The sequence below is a fragment of the Nannospalax galili genome, unplaced genomic scaffold (genome assembly GCF_000622305.1).
Source record: "Nannospalax galili isolate Female #2095 unplaced genomic scaffold, S.galili_v1.0 scaffold1918, whole genome shotgun sequence".
NCBI classification, from domain to species: Eukaryota; Metazoa; Chordata; class Mammalia; order Rodentia; family Spalacidae; genus Nannospalax; species Nannospalax galili.
Window position 1 is genome coordinate 126499 of NW_008340676.1, and position 24630 is coordinate 151128.

The window sequence follows — 24630 nt, forward strand, 5'->3', positions numbered from 1 at the left end:
CTACAGGCATACAGGGGAGGCCCATGGAGGACTAGAGCAACATCTCAGGGAGGAGAGTGGGGTGGAAGCCACGGGGATAGGGAGTGGGAGTCAGACCAGACAGCGGGAGGGACAGAGGGAGGGACAGGGGTCAGAAGTAAAATAGAATGAACAGTATTTGTAGCCTGGGTGGAATAGAGGGAGGCAGGTGCTATGGATGATCTGACTTCCTTTTTAGGAAGACTATGGCTGTGGCACCAGGAGTACAGTCATATGTGGCATCGGGATCTGACAGGCCACGTTGAAAGCTTGAACTCAGGAGCCAGACTGCCTTGATTCAGATCTTAGCATATGCACAGGATTTAGCTCCCTGGAGAAGGTAAGCTTGCTGAAGGTGAAGATGAGACAGACATGAAGAGGGTTACAGGGCACAGGGTACAGGATACAGGATGGCATTCTGCCTCATAGATATTTAAGGGATGACTGGAGGGAGTCTGTCAAGGAGACAGGAAGCAGCAGTAATGGACTATTTGATGCTACAAAGGGCAATGGAAGGGACAGCAAGATGGCTCAGTGGGTAAAGGTGCTTGTTTCACAAGACTGACAATCTTGAGTCCTATCACTGTAAGCCACAAAAAGCCAAATGCCGTAGCTGGCACCTATAATTCCAGCACTCCTGTGGTGGGATGGAAGGCAGAGGCAGCAGAACAGCCCTAGGTACTTGGGTCAGCTAGCCTGGAGTACAAAGCATGGCAGGAACAACACAAGAGACCCTGCCTCAAAAACAAGGTAGGGGCTGGCACAATTGCTCAGTGGGTAAAGGTGCTTGCCAATAAGCCTGGTAACCTTAATTTGATCCCTGGGCCCACAGAGGCTTCAAGTTCAGTTCCCAGTACCCATGTTGGGTGATTTACAACCACCTGTAACTCCAGCTCCATGGGATTCAACACCCTCTTCTGCTCTGGCTTCTTTGGACACTGAATGCCAAGTGGCACACATGCCTACATGCACACACCTTCACACACACACACACACACACACCTACACATACACACACATACACACACGTAGACGTAAATTTTGAAAATTAAGGGACTGGAGGGCTGGCTTAGTGAGTACTTAATGCACACACCTTTAGTCCCAGCACTTGGGAGGCAGAGGCAGGTAGATCTCTGTGAGTTAGAGGCCAGCCTGGTCTACATAGTGAGTTCCAGACCAACTGGGGATACATAGGAGACCCTGTCTCAAAAAGACCAAAAAAATAAAAAAGCAATTAATGCTCTTCCATAGGACCCCAAATTGTTCCCAGCAACCAGGCCAGGTGGCTCACAACTGCCTGTAACTCCAGCTCCAGGGAATTCAATGCCCCCTTCTGGTCTCCAAGGATACTTGTACACATGGAGCATATGCCCACACAGACATACACACACATATATACATGAATAAAAAAATAAATCTTAAAAAATAAATTAATAAAAATTAAATAATAAAAGGTGAAGAGAATCTACTCTCAAAAGTTGTCCTTTGAACGCCACACACATGCCTGCATTCTCTCTCTCTCTCACACTTAAAAAAAACAAAACACAATGGATTTGTGGGTGTACTGGCATTTTCCTATAATGCCAGCACTTGGGAGGAGAATCTCAAGTTCAAGATCAGCTTGGCCTGCTGTTGCAGATCTCTTGCCTAACATTTGCAAAGCCCTGGGTTCCATTCCTAGCCACACCAATTCAAGCACCCACTCTTCAACCAAGAAGCATCCTTCCTCCTATCCACAGTGAATCTTTGCATCTGTGTTTTGGTCCCACCTCCTCCAGCCTTCTTAGGACCCTTCTATTATGTGCATATGTCATTTTTTTGGGGGGGGGGGAGAAAGGGTCTCCCTATAGCCCCAGCTGACCTGGAACTTGCTGGCCTTGATCTCACAGAGATCCACCTGTTTCTGCCTCAGGGCTGGGATTAAAGGTATGCACCACCACGTCCAACAGGGGCTTATGTCTTATCTCTACTGAGGTCTTTCCATTGAATCCTTCCCACTGGCCTTTAGACACACTCAAATACTACTGCAAAACTCAGAACAGAAACACATCACTGGTTCCCTTTTGTCCTCCAGTCCCTCCCTCTTCCCTTTTCTTTCAAGTTAGTGTGATATTTCCCCAGCTTTGGCCTCCTGAGTATAGATCTCTACAGCTTTGCAGGCTTAGGGCATTGTTGGCTCAGTGCTAGGCATAGTTCATCTAAAAATTATTTTTTGGCTGGGCGTGGTAGGACATGCCTTTAATCTCAGCACTTGGGAGGCAGAGGGAGGCGGATCTCTGTGAGTTCCAGGACAGCTGGGACTACAGGGGAGACCGTGTCTCAAAAAAGACAAAAAAAATTATTTTATGTCTTTACATGTGTTGGCACATATGTAGAGGTCAGAGAACAACTTGCAGGAGTCAGTTTTCTCCTACCCTGTGGTTCCTGGAGATTGAACTAAGGTCATCGGACTTAGCAGCAAGCATCTGTACCACTAAGCCATCTCACTGCCCTCAACCTTTAAATTTTCATCTATTACTATTATTGTTGTTGTAGTTTGGGAGGTATGGGGGTGTGATGGAGGGTTGTGTGTAGAGGTCAGGGGACAACTTTATGGAGTCGGTTTTCTCCTTCCACCTTTATATGGGTTCCGGGATTGAACTCAGGCTGTCCTCAGGTTTGTTCCTGGCAATTGCTTTACCCACTGTCCTGCTTCACTGGGTCCTTGCACAGTTAGTTCGTGATAAGCAGATTCTAGATAAATGAACAGGAGCCAATGTCTGTGCTAGCCATGAAGCTACAATGATCAAAGCAGTTCCACTCAGCAAAGGATGCTGAGGGGAAGAAACGGGCAGAGGCAGAAGGAAGATGCTGTTATGCTTCCAGGTAAGCTCAGAACCTTTTAAAAAACAAGACAGCCCCTCAAAGCTGCCTTTCACTGTCTTTGTGTCAGAAAAGTAAGCACTCAATGTAGGAAGACTGGTCTTCCTCTTCACATTCCATATATGCTCGCTGCCTGCTTGCTGAGAGAGGAACAGGTAAGGCGTCCCTCCTGGCAACAAACCACTAGAAAACAACAGGACTCTGGGATCTCTGAGATCTGCCTTGGTATGGCTGGCATCTGCCATCTGCCCAGCACCTCTGATAAACTCTATTGAATAGCAAGGAGCTTTATTCCTGCGCAGTCCAAGTGTGTGCAAAGACTATTTTTTATTTTGCTTAAATGCTTTCCTAGGCATATAACTACAAACACAAAGTTTGCTTTTTTTTTTTTTTTTTTTTAAATGAGACTGATATCCTACTTACTGCACTAATGAGGTACCTTCATTCTTTTTTTTTTTTTTTTCCTTTAAAGTCGGGGCCCAGGCTGGCATGGAACTCTTGATTCTCCTGCTTCAGCCTCCTTACAAAAGGGGCATCAAGAAGCCAGACCATGAGATTCACTTTTTACATTTTTACATTACATTTTAGGGGCTGGAGAGATGGCTCAGCAGTTAAAAGCACTGGCTGCTCTTGCAGAGGACCTGGGTGCAGTTCCAAGCACCCATATGGTGGGTAACAAATGTCAACTCCAGTTCCAGGGGATCTGATGCCCTCTTCTGGCCTCCATGGACACTGCTTGACACATAGTATACTTACATACATGTAGGTAAAGCAGTCATACAAATAAAAATAACATTTCTAAGAATTACATTAAAATGTATTTAATGTGTGTGCGCATGTGTGCATGCATGCACATGTGCATGCCACAGTACACATGTGAAAGCCAGAAGAGAACTTATGGGAGTTGGACCTGTTCTTTTACCACGTGGGTCTCAAGGACTAAACTTATACTTGGTGGCAAGTCCGTTTACCTGATGAACCAGCTCACTGGCTCTAGATTCCCTTTTTTCTTTGTTTTCTTAAGACAGGGTCTCACTATGTAGTTCTAGCTGGCAGGGAGCTCACTATGTAGACCAGGCTGGCCTCAAACTCATAGCAATCTGCCTGCCTCTGTCTCCAGAGTGCTGAGATTAAGGGCATGTGATACCAAGTCTGACCTGAAATTCACTTTCATGACATTAAAAGATCAAATAAAGACAATACCTTTAATCCAAATACCACATGAGCATGCATGCAGTGGCATCCAGACTGCAGGAAACTCCACTGAATAAATGATCCCATTTCTTCCACAAAGCGACTGAGACAGGAAGTCCATATTCAAGAGGATTTAAGAGACAGGGTATCCTGTAGCCCCAGCTAGCCTCAAACTCACTATGTAGACCAGGCTGGCCTTGAACTCACAGAGATCCATCTGCCCCTGCCTCCCGAGTGCTGGGATTAAAGGCATGCACCACCACACCTGGCCTATTTCTAAGAAGAATGTGGATCCGTAGATACCATCGATTTTAGGAGATTTTCTTTTTTGAAATTACAGGATAATTAGAGAGATGTAAACATAGACTAGAAATCTGATTATATCAAGGAAAAATTGTAATGCTTTGAGGGGTATAATAATGGTAATATGATTATATTTTTAAAAGAGAGTCCTAATCTTTATGAGATTCATACTGATTTATAGATTACAAAATATGATAGTTTTAGGGCCTTTTGGCTAAAAATCAAGTATAAAATAAAAAATAATGTAATGTCTAGGATGTAAGATAATGTAATAATGTAATGTAATCTGCTACAAAATAATCAGGTAGAGTGGGTTTGGGGAAGTGATAGGGTTTTAGAAGAAACAAGATTGTTGGCTAGAAATCATTGAGGTGTGTATGCATGAATTCTTGTAGCACTCTATCTTATATTGGGAATTTCCAAGGAGTTAAAAAGTAAATTCAGGGGCTGGAGAGATGTCTCAGTGGTTAAGAGCACTGACTGCTCTTGCAGAGAGGGCCCAGGTTAGAGTCCCAGCACTGACAAGGCAGCTAACAACCATCAGAAACTGCAGTTCCAGGGGATCTGACACCCTCTTCTGACCTCCGAGGGCACTGTATGACACAGGTGCACTTACAAATATGCAGGCAATACACTCATACATATAAAATAAATAATTTTTTAAAAAGACATACTTAAAAAAGTTAAAGTTGGGCCAGCAATCTGACTCAGACTTGTTGTACATGTAATGGTAGAAGGAGAAAACCAACTCCCGAGAGTTGTCCTTTGACCTCCACATCCATCAGTGGCATGTGCGCCCCCACACACAAACACACAAGATAAAATATTTTTTCTCAAAGCATAAAGTCCATAGTAGAGCACACATTGCTCGCCTTTTGCTACTATCTTGTCCTTCTTCAATGCATCCCCCTCTCCTTCCATCAGATCAGACACTTACCTTTGGAAAGTTGGGATGCTCTGAGGGATACACCCTGAATCCACTGCCCTCAAATGTCAGAAAGAAGATGCCAGCAGGTTAGCAACCTTCCTATTGTTTTTAACTCAGAAACCAGAAACACAGCTTTATGTGTGCCTTGGCCACCTACTCAAGCCTGCAAAAAAACTGTCAACTCAGTGCTCCAATGCAATGTCACCAGGAACCTTCTCGGGCTTCACATCAGCCTTTGAAACAGTCCCCAACACACTGGGTCAATTGCATGACTGCCTATCTTTGTCCTTAAAAGTTAAATTAATCAATATGCAATATTCGGCATCTTTTAGTCAACCACACTTTGCAAATATCAGGCAAAATGAAGTTTCTGAAAGAGTTTATGACATTCACTTCCACTCTGGATACAGCCAACACTTACAACCATCCATAGATCCAATACTGCCAACCAGGAAATGTCACCTCACTCCAGCCCAAACCCCAAGTCTAATAAACCATTGACTACAAACTTCCTTAATTTAAATGGGTCAGGCTGTATAATTCTGGAAAACTTAGGGGAAGCAAATGAGGGGGTACTTGGTTGTTTTTTGGGTTTGTTTTTTGTTTTTTTTTTTTTTGTATAGCAAAATCAGTCTTCTTTAAATTGGGGTTTGGCTAAATCTATCTTCCATGAAAGAAAACAGCTTTTGCCTTCCAGGTAACCTGGAAAGATCATTAGCTATATGTCAACAATCTCAAACTCATACTTTTGTGAAATAAAACTGCTTTAAAAAAAAAAAAAAAAAAAAAAGAAAAAAGAAAAGAAAACCAAAGCCTCATCACAAACCTGAGCAGCTACTCCCCCCGCCCCGCCCCCAGCGACATTACCATCAGGTGTTTATACGGAAACACACAAAACTTGATTATCCCCTCCAGGCCCACCACGCAGGGAATTTGCCACCCAGTGACACCTGTCTGACTCAGTAAAGGGATGCTTTCTTTAACCAAGAATTTTATATTTGGTGTTTGGTTTTTTTTTTTTTTTTTTTAATGGTTAGGAAAGGAGACGAGCGAGATGTGAAAATTGGAACCTAAGACTTAATTTCGATTTCATTGAATAGCTCTCGTTTCCTCCCATCTTTCTCTGCAGGAAAATGCAGGTATACGGGTGAAATTTCAACTGGTTTTTTTTTTTTGGCAGTTAAAAAAAAAAATCCCAATTAAAAAAAAAAAAAATGGAGGTTGGGAACCAGGGTGGAGATCGGCTGAAACTGAGGACTGCACCGGCAGCCTGGACTAGAAGTCCGGCGGCTGAAGGTAGCACGCCAGGATGCAACCAGGGTTCTCGCCGGCCTCCGCCTTGGGTTGGTGCCAGTGACTGCGCGGTCTTGGCAGCCCACTCGCACCTCGGGTTGGTCCGGACTTCAGGCTAGGCTCGTTCACTTCCGGTGACAAATCCCTCCCACCACCCTTAGAAATTATGTACCGTTTCCCCATCGCCTTCCTAAAGACCGTCGGCCCTACGGAGGGATGCGCGGAGCCGGGGCCCGGGGGGTCTCAGCCCAGCGCGGCCAGCGGAGCCCAGCTGCCGAGGGTGTGGCCGCCAGCGAGCCCGGGAGGAAGAGGTGGGGGTGGAATGTCATCCTCCCCCGCTCCCCCCTCCGACTGCAGCAATTGGCCAAAAAACCAAAAATCTGTTTTTAGACTCCCCCAGGGCCCCCCAAAGCCCCCGCTGCAGCAGGGAACCGAGACTCTCCCATCGCGACCGCCTCCCGCCTCCTTCCCGCCCCAGGAATAACCCGCGGGGACCCAGCTTGCCCCCAGGCCGCGCCGAGCTGCAGTGGATGGGGGAGGGCGGGAAGGAGGAGGGTTCCCGGGGCTACAGGGATCAGCTGGGCAAAAGGTGGTGGAAAGGGGTGGGGGGGAAGCCAAACACTGGAGGCATGCAAGTGGCTCCCTGGCCAGCTGTTCCAGCTGCCGCGTCCTCCGGCGCGGGCCGGGAGGTGCAATACCCCCCCCTCCATCTTTCTCACCACTACCTGTCCCCCACCACCCAGCACAAGCACACATTCCTCCCCACCACCCAGTAGCAGATCTCCGGCCTGTAAGGGGGTAGTAGGGAGGAGCTGGGGGGAGGGGGAGGCCTGCGAGTTTCTAACCTTGTTCTTATAAACAAACCCACATGTGCAGCTGCCGCTGCTGCAACTCACCCCACAATCCCGGATATAAGTCCTGCCCCTTTAAGAAGAAAAAAAAAAAAAAAACCTTCCCCCTCCAGCCTCCCGCCCCACCCATCCACTAGGACCTTTGTCTCCCCACCCCACTCCCCTCTGGAAGCCCCGCCCACATCCCCGCCCCTCCAACGTGAAGGAACCAATAGGCGAAGAGAATAAGGTCGGGGGTTTGACGTCATCGAGATCGACCAATCACAGGACGCGTTGGTGGGAGGCCTCGCGGAGGGCGCGCCCTGAAGCTGGGCGGCCTGTGCTGAAAGCTCGGAGTCAAGATGGAGGACGTCGATTGCTCCGCGGGGGTCGGAGACCTGGTGGCCGTGTCCCCGGGGGACCTGAGCATAGTGCCCGAGAGGCTTCAGCGGCGGGAGCAGGAGCGGCAACTGGAGGCGGAAAGGCGCAAGCAGAAGCGGCAGGGCCAGGAGGTGCAGGAGGAGAAGAGCGGCTTCTTTGTCGCCGCCTTCTCGCGTGAGCGAGCGGCCGCGGAGGAGCTGCTGCGGGGCGAGGCGTCGGCCGAACGGCTGGAGGAGGCGGCCGCCCGGCTGCAGGGGCTACGGAAGCTCCTCAACGACTCGGTTGTGTTCCTCGCCGCCTACGACCTGCGGCAGGGCCAGGAGGCGCTGGCGCAGCTGCAGACCGCCCTGGCGGAACGGCGCCAGGAGCTGCAGCCCAAGAAGCGCTTCGCTTTCAAGACGCGGAGGAAGGATGCTGTCGGGGCCGCCAAGGTGGACGCCGCACCTGTCGCCCCGGCCGCCCCTTCTCCGCCCTTGACCGAGAAGGGGGGCCCGGACGCCAGCTGGGCCTGTGGCTTCTCCAACCTTGAGTCCCAGGTCCTGGAGAAGAGCGCGGACGAGCTGCACCAGCGCGACATCCTTTTGACCGAGCTGAGCAACTGCACCGTCACTCTGCGAGGCAACCCCAACACCTTACGACTGGCCAAAGCCCGCGGCTGCAAGGTGCTCTGCGGTCCGGTGTCCACTTCGGTGTTCCTGGAGGACTGCAGTGACTGCCTGCTGGCGGTGGCCTGCCAACAGCTCCGGGTACACACGACCAAAGACACCCGCATCTTCTTGCAGGTGACCAGTAGGGCCATCGTGGAGGACTGCAGCGGCATCCAGTTCGCCCCATACACCTGGAGCTACCTGGGGATCGACAAGGACTTCCAGGACTCTGGTTTAGATAGGAACAAAAATAACTGGAACGCCGTGGACGATTTCAACTGGCTGGCCCGAGACGTGGCCTCCCCAAACTGGAGTATTCTTCCCGAAGAGGAGTGGGAGGTCCAGTGGCACTAAGCAGTTGTCACTCTGTACCTCACTCATACCAAATATTTAACGCGAGGGTATGACTAATTCAGTGGCGCCCGATTCAGTTCACGGACTGTTGTCACATTGTTTATGTTTGCTAAGTATTTTAGGTCTTGAAATTTATGTTAAGAGGCCCCTCCTTAGGTGTTCCATTAAATTCTTGACAGAGCATAATAACACAGGGCTTTTTGCGACTTTGGTAATGTCTCCAAGCCTTTCTTTGATAGTTTGAAGCATTAAGGGTTTGAAGGAATGGTGGTTTGGGTCTTGAGTGATTTGTGGGTCTTTAAAGTTGATCACGATGCTTGATAAAGTAGATCTTTAATAAATAATAAGGGAAGTCAGTGGAATTCCACTGGTAGAACCTTGGAAGTAGTAAGTCTCCATAAAGTACCATTAGCGGGTTCTTTTGTTTTTTTTGTTTTTTTGTTTTTTTTCCATCAAATGTTTGAACGGTGCCCTCCTCAGTGTGACTGTCCAGACTGCTCTCTCGAGCTACATCTTAGCTCTGGGCTTCTGGAATCCTGGGTATAGGCCAAAGTTTGAACGAACCCCTAGAGGCACATGAGACTTCCAACTGTAAGACTAAAGTAGTTATTACAGATACTGATCTTTCGTGAATGGTACATTGTTCCAAATCCCTCACTCATGTTACTCTTAAACCCTCAAAATCTGATGTGTTGGCACCATTTTTCAAGTGTGAAAAAAGGTAATTAATTGGCCAAAGGTCACACAAAGTACAACTGGAATTTGAAGCCAGGTAGTCTGGCTCTGGACTGCAGTCTTTTTGTTTTGTTTTGCTTTGCTTTGCTTTGTGTTTAAGGCAGGGGTTTTATTTATCTGGAACTTGCTCTGTAATGCAGGCTGACCTTGAACTCTCAATGATATACTTCAGCCTCCCAAGTTCTGAATTGCAGACAGAAACCTTCATTCCTGGCAGGACTCCATTTTTTTATTATTATTTTTATTTATGTCTATGAATATTTTGCCTGTATATGCAGAATTGTACCATCTGTGTACAGTGCCCACAAAGGCTAGAAGAGGGTGTTGGATCCTCTGGAACTTTCATTTCAGACAGTTGTAAGCTACCACATTGGTTTGGAACCCGAACCCAGATCCTCTGCAAGAGCAGCCAGTGCTCTTAACTGTGGAGCCATCTCTCAAGCCCCATCTTATGAATAACCACCACATGCTGATTGTGACTAATGTGAGAGGTGTTGGAAAGAAAGTTTCCAGAACACAGAGAGCAGATTGCTCTTCTTGGTCATAATTACGCTGCTTAGATGTCCTCTTACAGAGGGAGTTGCAATAAACATCCAGCTGAGTTTTAATCTTTTTACTCATTTTGCTGTAATGCACTACTGTTACAAATTGGGGTTTCTCCTCTTAAAAGCTACTGTCCAAGCATTCTCAAATGGAAAATTGTAGGCTAATTGTGAGAGCCTTTTTTATGGCCTTGAAACTGAAGACAATGACTTTAATACCTCAAGTATTTTGATACATGAAATAGCTTAAGTATGTTTAATATTCATGTTAATGTTGTAATTCATGTAATGCTGTCTCATTACAAAGAGGATTCAAAGTAGCTTTTAGGATAAAATCTGACAAGGTGACAAGAAAACTAAAAGGGGGCACACGGGTCAAGTCAAAATAGCAGAAACTATACCTTTTTCTGGTCTTTTTGAGACAGGGTCTCCCTATAGCCCCAGCTGGCCTCAAACTCACTATATAGATAGACCAGGCTGGCCTTGAACTCACAGAGATCCGCCTTCCTCTGCCTCCCAAGTGCTGGGATTATAAGCATGCACTACCACACTGGGCTAGAAATTCTTGAATGAGAAATAAATATGATTTTTTTACCCTTCACTATTAGTCTTGAAATGATGCAAATAGTTTCAGGATTTGCAGCAAAGGAGAAAAAGTCATTCAGAAGAAAGACTGGTCACAAAAGGACAAAATATGACATTCTTGATCATATTCTTTCAGTTACTAGCTGAGAACTGTATCCTAAGGCTGTGCCTGTCAGTTCAGGAAGAAACATCCTTGTAGCACTACACTAATGTGTTTGTGGACTAGGATTCTTTTTTTTTTTTGGTCTTTTTGAAGCAGGGTCTCCCTGTAAGCCCCAGCTGTCCTGGAACTCATTATGTAGACCAGGCTGGCCTTGAACTCACAGAGATCCTCCTGCCTCTGCCTCCCAAGTGCCGGGACTACAGGCGTGCACCACCATGCCTGGCTGGGACTAGGATTTTTAACAGGAAAGCCAACTACATTTATAAAAGTTCTGAGATCAGGGTATAGAGTACTTGCTTATCTAGGCTGAATTTGAACTCCAGTACCACCAGGAAAAACAACAAAATAATAATGAAAATAAAATACATGGGCCCTGGAGATGGACCAGTAGGTAAAATGTTTGCTGTGTAAACATAAGGACCTGAGTTTGGATTCCCAAGCATCCATATAAAGGTTGAGTGTAGAGGTGTGGGTCTGTAAACCCCAGCACTCAAGGAGGCAGAGACAGATGGATCCTGGGATCTCATTGGCCCACCAGCCTAGCCAAAGGGAGAGTTCCAGGTTCACTGAAAGATCCTATCTCAAAAAATCTAGGAGACTCGTGATCTTGATTTATGGCCTACATACACCCAATCACAGGAGAATATACCCCCTACACACGTTAAGCATACACCAAATATACTAAATATTAAACACTTTAAAAATCCCTTAGATAAGCCGGGCGTGGTGGCACATGCCTTTAATCCCAGCATTCGGGAGGCAGAGGCAGGCGGATATCTGTGAGTTCAAGGCCACCCTGGTCTACATAATGAGACAGCTGGGGCTACAGAGAGACCCTGTCTCAAAAAGACCAAAAAGAAAAAATCCCTTAGATCTTGGAAACCTGCAATTTGGTTTTTAGCTCCTATTTTTAATAAGTTCGCATGGCCCAGGTAGCCTTGAACTCCTGATCCTTTTGCCTCCACATCCCAAGTACTGAGCTTATAAGCATACACTACCAATCCTAGCCACATAACTTGCAATTTGTACTCAATAACAAAATGGTGGTAGTGCTAGCTAATTTCAGCTGAGCTTTCCTTGCTCAGTAAGCCCACTGTACCTTCCTGCATGACATTCTGTTCAAATCATGTCAGATCTTTTCCTACTTTGCTAGATTTCAAAATCTTAATGCCTGTGATTCTACCAACCTCACCAGACAATACATTATAAGCTGTCTTTAATGTCCTTCAATATTTGAAAAAATTCTCATCTTCACCCATCTTTTTCATTTCTTTTTGAGACAGGGTCTCTTTATAATCACAGCTGGCCTGGATTTGCTATGGAGACCAGGCTGGCTTTGAACTGATAGAGATCCACTTGCCCCTGCTTCCAAAGTACTGGGACTAAAGATGTGTGTCACTTTTATATTATGTGTAAGTGTATATCGAGTGCATGTTTACAAGTATACCATATCATGCAATGCCTGTGAAGGAGAGAAGAGGCTGTCAGATCCCCTGGAACTGGAGTGATAGACAGTTGTTTACTGCCACGTGGATGTTGGGAACTGAACCCAGGTCCTCTGTAAGAATAGCCAGTGCTCTTAACCACTGAGCCATCTCTCCAGCCCTGCCCGTCTTCCTTTCTATAGGCCTATTTCCCTTTAACTTTAACTTCCACACATGGCACACATTTAGCTATCATGATCAACCACCTGTCCAGAGTTTCAATTCCTGGAGGAAGTCCCTATCCCAGTCTTCATTGCAGCAGCCATCACAGATGGAGGCAGTTCTGCCAAAGGCCTGCCTCCTAGTTTCAGGTGAGCAAGACCAATTGCCCACATTCCATTGTAATGGAGCCTATCTAGACTGTGACTTATAAACATTTCCTCACAGTTTCAGAGAGTGGAAATACAAGATCAGGGTGAGCAAATGCAGTGTTTGATGAGGGCCTGCCTCCTGGTTTGTAGACTGCTGTTTATTTTTATGTGTGTAAGTGTACTCGTGTCCTTCAACCCTTGTGGGAGCCAGAAGAGGGTGTACAATCTCCTGGAACTGGAGTTACTGATAGTTATTAGCTGCCATGCCGGTGCTGAGGACCAATAGAATCTTAAGAGTACAAATAGCAGAGCCCCCCCCCCATCACACTAGGGTTGGTTTCAATGTGAGTTTTAAAATGTTTTACTTATAATTGTTATTTTATATGTATGAATGTAATGCCTACATGTATGTAAGTGCACCCGTGTCATGTAGTGCCTGTAGAGGTCAGAAGAGGGCATTGGATCCCCTGGAACTGGAGTTATAGACAGTTGTTAGCCACCATGTGGGTGCTGGAAATCAAACCTGGGTCCTCTGCAAAAGCAGCTAGTGCTTTTATCAAAGCTCTGAGCATCTCCAGACCCTCTCTGAGCACTTATAATATGAACATCAACTTGTATTCTCAAGAGCTTTGTCAGTTTACAGGTACACTAGTCAACGTTTGCGAATGTTGTCCCTATCAACATGACCTGTGTCAGACTTCTGAATCTTTGCCAATCTGATGACAAATGTTCATTTCCTGTAGTAGACATTGTAATGGTCTCTCTACCTCAACTGGCTAAACCATTCTGCGTGCTGTTGCCAAATTATTTTTTTCAAAGTATGTCTCTCTTGGGCCTCATGCTTTCTGGGGCTCCTATTATCTCAGGGACTCCCTGCCCTGGAAGACAAGCCATTTCACCATCTGCTCTCAGCCTACTGTTTTTACATGAGTGTCTACTGTTTCCTCTCATACACTCCATGCTCCAGCTAAGTCTGAACTAATACCCATTAATCAAACACACTGTATCAGGGCCCTGGCAGGAAACAGATGGCACTCTCCAAATGGGTAGTTTGTGAAGAGCTTAACTTGGGAGCTATTTACAAAGATGTGGGCAGAATTTAGGGAAAGCAGTAAGAGGTGGTGTGATAACTGCATCCTCTCTCTTTTTGGGGGGGGGCTCTTTTTGAGACAGGGTCTCCCTGTAGCCCCAGCTCTCCTGGAACTCACTATGTAGACCAGGCTGGCCTTGAACTCACAGAGATCTGCCACCATGCCCGGCCTTTCTTGACAGAAGGAACAAAGCTATTATATGAGTGGGAGAGGGATGGGGGAGGGAGAGGAACAGTAGTAGGGAGGACACTACACTGTGAGTTGGGGGGGGAGGATAACCAGAGGGAGAGCTGTGGGTATTGAAAAGCAACGATGCCTTCTGAACCCAATTGGGCGTTTCAGAGCAACCAAGTCCTTTGGAGCATTCCATATGATTCGGCCTTGGGGGTGGGGGTGGGGGGTGGGGGGAGAGACTGAGTAGAGAGGCAAATGGGAGATAACCAGTACGAACATTTCCTGGGCTTGGCTAGGTCACTTTCCACAAAGTTTGGATCCATATGCACTGGCCAAACTTTTGTGCAACTCAAATGTCACCTCCTCTGGGAATCTTTTGAGGTTTACCTCAGGGTATGAAAATAAAGCATGATGTGTGTAACACATGACTTTAACTCCAGCTCTTGGGAAATAGAGGCAGAGGTAGAGGCAGGCAGACCTCTATGATCTTGAGGCAAGCATGGTTGCTTCAAAATCAGGCTAGCCAGGGCTACATGTGAGAATCTGTTAATCTGTTTACAAAAAAACAAGAGTAGGCAGTGTGTGTGTGTGTGTGTGTGTGTGTGTGTGTGTGTGTGTCTTCATTTTGTTTTGCTTTTTTGTGTGGTGCTGGGGATGGAACCCAAGGTCTTGTACATAGCAGGCAAGTGCTCTATCCCTGAGCTACATCACCAGTGAGAAGCATTACATTTTGAGACATGTACCTGGATATGAAAGGAACCTGCATAAGCTAGTCTCTGAGGTCAAGCTGTTGAATTCTCCAGTAGCTAAAATTTTTTGTTTTGTGTTTTGACGCAGTGTCTCCCTACAGCCCCAGATGGCTGGGAACTTGCTACATAGACCAGGCTCACCTCAATCACACAGAGATCCGCCTGCCCCTGCCTCCAGAGTGCTGAGATTAAAGGCGTGTATGGGGTGTGCAGGGATCTCGTGACGCCGGCCCCCTGCGCACACCTGCAAAGGCGGCGCGGGCACCGTGTCGCTCTCCGCTGCTAAGGTGTTGAAGGTCTTGCGCTAGCGTGGCGCAAGTCCCCTGTGTACACCTGGAGATGCGGCGGGTCCCGCAGCGTCTGCTCCGGGTTGCTGGCTCTCTGGCGGGTCTCTGAGGCTTCTGCTGGCAGGGCTTGCCCAGCCGAGTTCCACCCTAATTTCACCCGTGTACTCTCTCTCTAAGTTCGGGACCTGTCAGCTGCCGGGTCACAAGGAGAGGTAGGAGGCAGCTAAAGCTAGGTTTCCGTGAGTCGATGACGGAAGGATATCGCCCCCTGGAGAGACTGGATCATAGGCAGTGAGACACAGGATTCAGCTTAATCCGTGTTACAGCTCTTTATTCCGTGACTCAGCTCGGCTCCAAGTCTCAGTGTTTCAGCTCCTAGCTCCTAGTGATCCAGCTCCAATATTGAGAGAAAACCAGGACATTTTATACCGTGGGGGTAGTGGTAAAAGCTTTAGCTGATAGGTACTTTTAGGATGCCCCATTTACATGTGGCGGTAAGCTCCTGCCAGGCTGCCAGACTGCCAGAAAAATCACACAGGAAAGGCTGGCAATTTCCAGAGCCGGAGGCCATGTTTCTGTGGCGGCTACTTCAAAAGACGAGTCAAGAAGATGCCAGGAAGGTACCCTGATGAAAAAGTCTTCTGCATATGAAACCAAGCCCATGGGCTGTCCGGACATGGAGAGACTACTACTTCACAACAGGGGTCCCCAACAGGCGTGTAGCACCACACCCAACTCATCAGCTACAGTTTTTGAGGGAGAGAAAATGTGGAGACTGAGAACTGTAAAGGCCAACTCAGTGTTTCCAAGTTGGAGAAACTTGAGAACACATGGCACTATGTGCCTGAGTCAGTTAGTTCTTGGTTTGATTTCCAAAATCACTTTCTTTAAGGCAGGAAAGGATGAGATATAAGAGGAAACACTTCAAAGAGAGACCAAAGATGTGATGTCAATGAAAGAAGATAGCTCTCACTGCAAAGGAATAAAAGAGATAGCTTATCCTGGAGCCAAATAAGAGTGACCATGGCCCAGGAACACAGATTTAGATTGCCCCAAATACCATGTTCCAGTGAGGCAGCGTTTCACGAACTTTTTAGAGTAACAGAACAGAAATAATATACTTTTTTTTTGGTCTTTTTGAGACAAGGTCTCCCTGTAGCCCCAGCTGTCCTGGAACTCACTATGTAGACCAGGCTGGCCTTGAACTCTCAGAGATCCGCCTGCCTCTGCCCCGCGAGTGCTGAGATCAAAGGGTGTGCCACCACACCCGGCTAATAATATACTTTTAAAATACATTGGTGGGTATGTTTGGTAGGTGGACATAAAGCAGGGGAAATTGCTAGAGGTCTTGGATGCTATCTGAAAAGCATTCTTAGCCATTTGATGGATGGAAACTAGGAGTCTGTTCATACATTCTAAATGCTTTATCCAGGGGTCACAGAGCTGCTAGGTCAGGTACAGAGGAGGGCAATAAATGGTTGTTAAGGGGGCTAAAGATACCCCAAGGTAGTTTGGCTCTGGACTTGAAACATTCCAACCCCCCCACATCACTCAGTTCTAGTCAATCAGATTTTGGAGTCACAATTTCTTTTCCAGGAATTCTCCTTCACAGTTCTCCCTGTTGGTCAGGCATCACATTTGTGCATGTCAGGAGTAGGGCATGTATTATTTAATAAATATTACATTATAATGTCCCTTGTTGCTAGGAAGGCTCATTCCTAGGATCTGATGTAGATGAAGCTGGGTAGATGGCAGGACAGCAATCTTCAGGGGAGAGGAATAGCTAGCTGATAAGGCCATTAAGGAAGAAACTCTTGGATCATACCAAAACTATTAGCTGTCATGATTCAGATCTGACTTTTTTCTTCTTTTGTTTTCTGTTTCTGACATAACATTTACATGTGACATATAATAGAATTATTATACTTAATCAAGAACCCAGTCTAGCCAGATGTGGTGGCGCACGCCTTTCGTACCAGCACTCAGGAGGTGGAGGCAGAGGCAGAAGCAGAGGCAGGTGGATCTCTGTTGAGTTCAAGTCCAGCCTGATCTACATAGTGAGTTCCAAGTCAGCTGGGGCTACAGGGAGACCCTGTCTCAAAAAGACCCCTCCCAAAAAAGAACCCAGACTGGCCTCATGAAGTGAAAGCAGCCGACGAGCGAAGCAGGTATCCTACCCAACCAAAAATCTTCTGCGTGTGTCATCAGACTCCCTAACCAGACCGATGGTAAGTTTTCCCATGCCTACACTCTATTTGATGTTTGGAGCATGTGAATTAATCATCATTCTTTAAATCTATGTTCTCTCCTGGCCAGATTCCATAGCTATAACTTCATGTGCAGTGGCTAGCTCTAATTCTAGAAAAGATTGCTCTTCAGTATCCAAATTGTTTGTGGATAATAACTTGACCTGTCCTATTATCTTGGTACTATACCAGACTCTAGTTTGGGGAAGTAAATGGACAGCCACATAACAGAAGAAATCAGGTAACAATACAGGATCGTTTTTGAATGCCTTCCCAGAAGAACTGACCTTTTCCCATGTACCAAATTTTGTTGTTGTTATCATTATTATTATTATTATTATTATTATTTTTATTATTATTTTGTCTTTTTGAGAGGATCTCCCTGTAGCCCCAGATGGCCTAGAACTCACTGTGTAGACCAGGCTGACCTTGAACTCACAGAGATTCTCCTGCCTCTGCCTCCCAAGTATTGGGATCAAAGGCGTGCGCCACCATACCTGGTATCATTTTCTTTTTAAATAATTGTTCTTTAAAATTGTTCTGCTAGGGTAACAAGGGCATCCTTAGGTAGCGTGGCCCATGGTATATTATTCCATTTGATCAAAGGGGCCAGATCTTCTAGCCCTTCCATAAATACATAATTCAATAAGCCATCATTTCTATGATCCTGAAAGTTCTCAGGAGGGGTTCCTGAGTGCTGTTTAAATGCTTTTGCAAATCTGACAGAGAAGTCAGGTACAGTTTCTCCTGGCCTTATCTTTTTTTTAAATTTTATTATTTTTATTTTATGTGTATGCATGTATTGCCTACGTGTAGGTAAGTGCACCCATGTCGTGCAATGCCCAAGGAGGACAGAAGAGGCTGTCAGATCCACTGGAACTGGAGTTACCAACAGTTGTTAGCTGCCATGTGGGTGCTGGGATTTGAACCCGGGTCTTCTGCAAGAACAGTCAGTGTTCTTCACTGCTAAGCCATCTCTTCAGCCCCCTTCTGGCCTTATCTTACATTGCTGTATTTTGGGCCAGAACGGTGATTTGTGGGAATAATTTTGATAGTACAGCCCAGAGATGGTTTTCTGCTCCACAGAAGGCATGTTGAGCATCAGCATCTATTTTTTTTAAAGTCTTCCAGGGCATGCCTCTGTTCTCCAAGTGAAATCATTCTTCTGCCTTGCTTCCTAAAGCCAATGATCAAATCAATTGGTATAACTCAGAAGACCCTGGTTCATATGTCAGTACAGTGAACTGAAATTCTTTTTTAAAATATTTTATTTTTGAGCCAGGTATAGTGGTGCATGTGTTTAGTCCCAGTACTCGGGAGGCAGAGGCAGGCAGATCTCTGTGAGTTCAAGGCCAGCTTGGTCTACATATTGAGTTCCAGGCCAGGTAGGGTTACAGGGAGACCCTGTCTCAAAAAGACCAAAAAAAAGCTACTGAAGAGAAAAGCTTCTAAAATGGATAAAGCAAGCTGGGGTCCATCATAAACTTGTAGCCAAACTTAGCAATATATATTTTTTAAATTCAAAATTTTATGTGTATGAGTGTATTGCCTGCATGTATGTAAGTGTACCCATGTCGTGCAGTGCCCACGGAGGTCAGAAGTAGGTGTTGGAGCCCCTGGAGCTGGAGTTACATATGGTTGTGAGCCACAATGTGGGTGCTGGGAACTGAACCCAGGTCTACTGCAAGAGCAGCCAATGCTCTTAACTGCTGAGCCATCTCTCTAGCCCTTGATCTGAAATTCTTTAGCAAATCCTAGAGGGTCCTGATGTGAGTCAGGGAATCCTGTAATCAAACACTTCAGCTTACTTTTTGTCCAGGGGTTATAAATAATAATTAGGTCCCCTCTCCCCCTGGGTTTTATCTTAGAAGAAGACTGGGTCTCACTATGTATCCCTGGATGGCCTAGAACTCACTATGTAGACCAGGCTGGCCTTGATCTCACAGAGGTCCGCCTGCCTCTGCCTCTGCCTCTGCCTCTGCCTCTCAAGTACTGGGATTAATCATGTGCCACCATGCCCAGCATGATTTTTTTTTCCCCTACTTTTAAGCTTTATTTTATTTAGTTGGCCAGTTTGAGGCTAGCTGTGAAATGGCAAAGCTGACCCCATTTTGTTCTAGTTGACTTTTGCTTCACCCTGTGTTTATGCCTAGCCCTCTACCCCTGCTTTACCTGCAATCAGTCAGGTAGAGCTAGCCAGCCATGAAGGCTGCACCTGTAGTTTCAAGGAGAACATTGTTTCAACAATACTGGGAAACTTCCAACTAGCCAGGTAGCACATCCCATCCCCGTAGCAGATCCTCCCAGCTATCCCTGCATCTCCATGGAGCCTGTTATTTCTGTGGTTCTGAAAAACTTGCTTTTCCTAACTGAAACTTTTTGTTAACTGAAAACCTCTTTGTTAACAGACTTGTCCCGGTCTGATGTAACTATGGTTATTGGCTTTGCCCGTGGAATGATGTAATTGTAGTTTTAGGCTTTATAAACCCCCAACTCTGCTTCCCCTTGGGGTCCAGAGTTCTTTTGGGCATTAGCCACCTCTCTGACCTCTGACAATAAAGGACTCCTGATTCGACCATCTCAATGTAGCAGTCCTCTGTGCTTCTCACTCCATATTACAGTGGGAGCTATTGGGAGACCCTGTTTCAAATTCCCCTGCCCAAAATAAATAAAAAAGAAAAGAAAAGAAACCTTCAATCTCAGCACTTGGGAGGCAGAGGCACATGAATCTCTTTTAGCTTGAGGCCAGCTTGGTCTACCTGGTGAGTTCCAAGCCATTTAGTGTTAGTTACATCGTGAGACTTTGTCTCAAAAAATAATTTTAAAATAAATAAAATTAAGAAAACTTTCCTGGGAGGGCCAGGCCTGGTAGTGCACACCTGTAATCCCAGAATCAAGAGGTAGAGGCAGGAGAATTGCTGCAAGTTGGAGGCCAGCCTGGTCTGTGTAGTGAGTTCCAGGATAGCCAAGGCTGTACAGTGAGATCATGCACCAAAACAAACAAGCAAATGGACAAACAGACAAACAGACAAAAAACTTCCCACAAAGAGGATTAGGAGTACAAGGCCCTGAGTTAATCATCATCTTAAAAAACCCCAAAACTAAGACAAAACAACATTCCTGCCAAAAATGTCAACCCAAAGGTTTTTACAACTGAATATTATTTTTTAAATATTTTATTTATTATTTTTCTATGTGTACAAGTATGTTGCCTGCATGTATGTGTGTGCACCTGCATCATGCAATGCTGGTGGAGGTCAGAAGAGGAAGTTATGAACTGGAGTTACGGAGCATTGTTAGCCACCATGTGGGTGCTAGGAATCGAACCTGGGTTCTCTGCAAGAGGAGCCAGTGCTCTTAACTGCTGAGCCATCTCTCCAGCCCCCAAAATTATTATTTTTAATTATATGTTATTTACTTACTGTCTTTGTGTGTGCATGTGTGATGCAAGTGTGCTTGGAGGAGTTGGTTCTCTTTCCACCATGTGAGTTCTGGGGTTCAAACTCAAGTCACTAGGTTTGGCAGCAGGTGTCTTTACCTACTGAGCCATCTCTCTGGTCCTACAGAAAATTATTTATTGTGTGCATATATGTGTGTGTGTTCATGTTGTGTGCACCCAGTGTGTGAGCTCAAGTGTGTATGTGCCCGGGATTCAGAGGGACAGCCTCAGGGCCTTCTCCGATGTCTTCCATTTTGTGTTTGAGACTGGGTTCTCACTGGCCTGGAACTTGGCTAGGTAGGCTGCTCAGCTGGCCATGAGCTTCCAAAGATTTGCCTATCTCCCCCTCACACCTGACCAGTGCTGGCATTATAAAGATGTGGTGGCTTGTATGAAAATGTCCCCCATAGGCTCCAAGTGTTTGGACATTTTGTCCCCAGATGATGGCGCTGTTTTGGGAGGTTTTAGAAGGTGTGGGTATCCTAGAAGAAGCACATCACTGGGGGGAGGCTTACAGAGTTCTTAAGCCTTGCCAGATCTCCAGTCACCCTCTTGCTCCCTGTGCCTGGTGATGATGTGAGAGCTTCACTTCTGCTGCTCCTGCTCCAGCCACCTCCAGCCACCATGCCTCCCTGCCATGACGGACTTTAATTTTCCTGGAACCATAAGCACAAATAAACTCTTCTTTTTATAAATTGCTTGGGTCAGTGTTTCTATCACAGCAACAGAAAAGTGACTAATACAAAAGGTAAGTCAATATGTCTAGCTTTTTTTGTGGGTTCTGGGGATTGAACTCTGGTTCTTACACTTTTGAGGCAAATACTTTACCAAGTGAGTTATCTCCTGTCCTTTTGCAGTCAATCTACCCAACATATAAAGAAGAAATAATATCATGGAAGATTCACAAACTCTCCAGCAAGTTCTTCTCTTAAGATTACAACCTAGAAGCTTCTCTGCAGCACCAGACCTGTACACAAATGTTGAAAGAGCTCTACTCACAAAAGCAAAACACTAGAAACACCTAGATTCTTTCTTGGGTGAGGAATCATGTCTTAGGGTTGGGGATTCAGCAGTGGTAGAGCACTTGTCTAATATGTGTGAGGCCCCATGTTCAATTCCCAACACTGGAAAAAAATGCCTTTTAAAAAATTATAATTTTATTTTTCTTTTTGTAGTTAGTTTGAAACAGGGTCTCATGTAGCCCAGGCTGACCTCAAATTGATGATGTAGTTGAGGCTGGTGTTGAACTCCTGATCCCCCTGCCTCTACTCTCAAGTGTTGGGATTGCAGGCATGCACCACCATGCTAAGCTTTGATTTCATTATTTTATTTATTTATTTATTTTTGGTCTTTTTGAGACAGGGTCTTACTGTAGCCCCAGCTGGCCTGGAACTCACTATGTAGACCAGGCTGGCCTTGAACTCACAGAGCTCTGCCTGCCTCTGCCTCCTGAGTGCTGGGACTAAGGGTGTGCGCCACCACACCCAGCCTATTATTTTTTAATTTTATATGTATGACTGTATTGCTTTCATGTGTGTAAGTGCACCCAGGTCGTGCAATGCCTGTGGAAGTCAGAAGAGGGCGTTGGATCCCCTGGAACTGGAGTTATGGATGGTTGTTAGCTACCATGTGGATGCTGGGAACTGAACCCAGGCCCTCTGCAAGACCAGCCAGTGTTCTTAACCTCTGAGCCATCTCTCCAGCCCTACATTTTAAATACATTTATAGCATCTAGATTCTTATTTACTGGTCCAGGAGAAAGAGTCTCAGGGATGCCGCCCTCACAGAGGTGGTCACCCCCCTCCCCCATCCCTTTCACATCCATGGACGCCATTCTTTTTCTGACCATCAGGGGGCATCCACAGACTTAACATGCACTTAGCTCCGGGCATCTTCAGGGTTTACCAGGAGAGGAGGTGCCTGGCTAATCCGCTAACGTAGCAGGGCTATTTTTATGCTTTTACTTCTGGTTTCTATCCAGCTCTTCTCTCCTATTTTCTCTCCTCATGCTCTCCGTCATCTCAATCCTATTTCAGGTAACTGTCTCCAGATGCAGGAGGCATCCTGCATCTCAGATGTCTTCCATTTTGTGTTTGAGACTGGGTTTTCACTGGCCTGGAACTTGGCTAGGTAGGCTGCTCAGCTGGCCATGAGCTTCCAAAGATTTGCCTATCTCCTCCTCACACGCTTTAGGTGTCTGAACATCTTCCATGGGAAAAAAATGCAAAATGACCCCAGCACATTCTTTTCAGCGTCTCCGTGGTGAAAAGCTGAGATCCCTTTAAGATCTTCGGCTCATAAGGCGCCGAGGCTAGGCTGTTAAAGGAGCAGAGACCCTGGGTGATACTGGTTTTTACCCAAGTGTGTTATAACACTACTGTAACAAAACTGTTTGTTTCCATATGCCTGCTCGAACAAATCAGTACTGTTTTTCTAGGTGACTCCATCGGCGGGACCCCCAACTTCATGACTTTGTTCTCACACCCCATCTCTCTGTGGGAACTATTTCTTTAATTTTACCTCGGGCTCTAGGGGAAAAAAATTTTTTTGCTGGGCGTGGTGGTGCTTACCTTTTATCCCAGCACATGACAGAGCCATGAGGATCTCTGTGAAATCGAGGCCAGTCTGCTTTACAGAGTGACTTTCAGGCCATTTGGGGGCTACGGGTCAAAAAGACCCAAACAGAAAACAACAACAAAAGATCATTTTTGAGACAGGGTCTTGCTGTGTGGCCTAGGCTGGTCCCAAATTCACCATTACCCTGCCTCAGCCTCCTGAGTTTGGGATTACAGGCTGTGTGACACCACACCTAGACTGGAAATTATTTTATATTTTAAATTTAAATTACTTTTTTTTTTTTTTTTTTGTTTTTTTTTAAATTTTAATTTCTTTTTTTTTTTTTTTTTGGTCTTTTTGAGACAGGGTCTCCCTGCAACCCCAGTTGGCCTGGAACTCACTATGTAGACCAGGCTGGCCTTGAACTCACAGAGATCTGCCTGCCTCTGCCTCCCAAGTGTTGGGACTACAGGTGAGTGCCATCACACCTGGCCCTTTTTTTTTTTTTTAAATGTGTATGAGCTTTGCCTGTGTGTATGTAAGTGCACCCATGTTATGCAATGCCCTTGGAGGCCAGAAGAAGGTATTAGATCCCCTGAAACTACAGCTACAAACAATTGTTATAGGCCAAGTGGGTGTTGGGAATTGAACTGCAGTCCTCTGCAAGAGCAGCCAGTGCTCTTAACTGCTGAATCATCTCTCCAGCACCTCTCACCCCTTTTTATTGTAGTTTATTTTTGTATGCATGCGCATTCCACAGAGGGCATTTGGAAGTCAGAGGACAACTTACAGGAGTTGGTTCTTTCCTTCTACCACATAGGTACTGAGAATTGAACTCAGGTCATCAAGCTAGGTGGCAAGCGTTTTTTACCCACTGAGCATTCTGGCTGGTTCTGACCTGGAAATATTAAAGAAGGGCATACAAGTAGAGTCCATACATGGAAAGGAGACTGGACTGGAGGGACTGGAGGGCTGGCCTACCTGTGGGCTTTTTTTAAAAAAAAATTTTTTTATTTTTATTTATTTATTTTTATTTTTTTGGTCTTTTTGAGACAGGGTCTCCCTGTAGCTCCAGCTGTCCTGGAACTCACTATGTAGACCAGGCTGGCCTTGAACTCATAGAGATCAGCCTGCCTCTGCCTCCTGAGTGCTGGGATTAAAGGCGTGCACCACCACACCTGGCTTATTTTTTAACATTTTATATATTATTTTTATTTTATGTGTATGAGTGTATTGCCTGCATGTATGTGAGTGCACCCGTGGTCATGCAATTCCTCAGAGGTCAGAGAGGACTTTGGATTCCCCTGGAACTGGAATTAAGGATGATTAGTAGCCGCCATATGGGTGCTGGGAATCAAACCCGGGTCCTCTGCAAGAGCAGTCAGTGCTCTTAGCCACTGAGCCATCTCTCCAGCTCCCCGCAGGCCTTTTATTCATGAAATCTTTAGTTTTAGGTGG

General features: G+C 45.9%; 1 protein-coding gene across 1 annotated transcript; it reads left to right on the forward strand.

The window, feature by feature from the left end:
* Positions 1-7721: 7721 nt before the first annotated feature.
* Positions 7722-10153, forward strand: Tbcc (tubulin folding cofactor C). The gene has a single exon (XM_008835755.3). The coding sequence runs from the start codon at positions 7791-7793 to the stop codon at positions 8808-8810; it is 1020 nt and encodes a 339-aa protein (XP_008833977.1). The 5' UTR covers positions 7722-7790; the 3' UTR covers positions 8811-10153.
* The last annotated feature ends 14477 nt before the right edge of the window (positions 10154-24630 follow it).